We start from the raw sequence: 1,281 nt of genomic DNA on the forward strand, positions 1-1,281 counted from the left end.
GACACACCGAATGGCATCACAGTATACTCATAATGACCATACCTCATTCGGAAATCCGTCTTCAGAATATCATCTAGTTTAACTTGAATTTGATGATAACCCGACCTCAAATCAATCTTACTAAAAACATTAGCACCCACCAACTGATCCATCAAATCATCAATTCTTGGAAGTGAATACTTATTCTTGATAGTCACTTTATTCAACTGCATGTAGTCTATGCACAACCTCATACTTCCATCGTTCTGCTTAACCAACAACACAAACGCACCCCACGGAGAAACACTCGGTCAAACAAACTTCTTTTCGAGCATCTCTTCCAATTGCTTCTTCAATTCATTCAGCTCAGAAGCCGACATTTTATAAGGAGCCATCGACACTGGACTCGTACCCGGCACCAGTTCTATAGAAAACTTTACTTCATGTTCTGGAGGAAAATCACTTACTTCATCTGGAAACACCTCCGGAAATTCACACACAACAGGAAGCTCGACACTTGTAGCCTCACAGCCACTCTGCAACGACACAAACATTACAAACATCACAGCTTCATCTCTAAGGCATTCACTCACTTGCTTAGCAGTCAACGTCATCAGTTCTCCACCATCACCAAACTTCAGAAACCTCAATATCTTATTATAGCACTTGATATGAATGTAGTTGAACTCCAACCAATTCATTCCAAGAATCACATCGACTTGGTGCAGGCGTAGACACACCAAATCCATCACAAAACTCTTATCAAAGATAGTCAAAGGACATCCCTTACAAACAAAAGTAGTAGTTTAGCAGGAGTATCTATTAACATACTACCATCCATAGAAAACAATTGAAACCCTAACATAGTAGCAAAATCAAGCAAAATAAATGAATGAGTAGCATCAATATCAATAATAGAAACCAATTTTATCCACCTATTGATTTCATAGTAATTATTTGTCTTCTTGAAGCTAGATTGGAAGTTTCATATCCAAATGAATTGATCGAGTTCGATGAAGGGAAGCTAGATGAATTACCTTGAGACTGCTTTGAATTTATGGTAAACGAGTTCTCAATTTTTGGAGTTGTCATAGATGTAGAAGAGGTCTGGATAGATGAAGTTGAGAATGCCATTAATATTGTACATTGCAGTTTGAAGAAGACAAAGGTAGTTGAAAAATTAGGGAAGTGTGTTTAGGATCTTAAGAACTTCTGGTACCATATTAGAAATGAACACTACTATGGAAAATTGATACCACAACAGTTGGAAAAGTCTTACCACATCGATTGACCAACCTTTGT

At 37.6% G+C, this 1,281-nt stretch overlaps 1 protein-coding gene across 1 annotated transcript; it reads right to left on the reverse strand.

Annotated features, from left to right (window-relative positions):
- Positions 1 to 290: 290 nt before the first annotated feature.
- On the reverse strand, positions 291 to 728 carry LOC131597147 (uncharacterized). Its single transcript, XM_058869860.1, has one exon. The coding sequence runs from the start codon at positions 726 to 728 to the stop codon at positions 291 to 293; it is 438 nt and encodes a 145-aa protein (XP_058725843.1).
- Between the last annotated feature and the right edge of the window lie 553 nt (positions 729 to 1,281).

This window comes from Vicia villosa, linkage group LG1 (genome assembly GCF_029867415.1).
Source record: "Vicia villosa cultivar HV-30 ecotype Madison, WI linkage group LG1, Vvil1.0, whole genome shotgun sequence".
Taxonomy (NCBI): Eukaryota; Viridiplantae; Streptophyta; class Magnoliopsida; order Fabales; family Fabaceae; genus Vicia; species Vicia villosa.

Excerpts from the sequence above, each read along its gene's own strand:
- LOC131597147 (XM_058869860.1), bottom strand. The coding sequence starts at position 728 with ATGGATTTGGTGTGTCTACGCCTGCACCAAGTCGATGTGATTCTTGGA.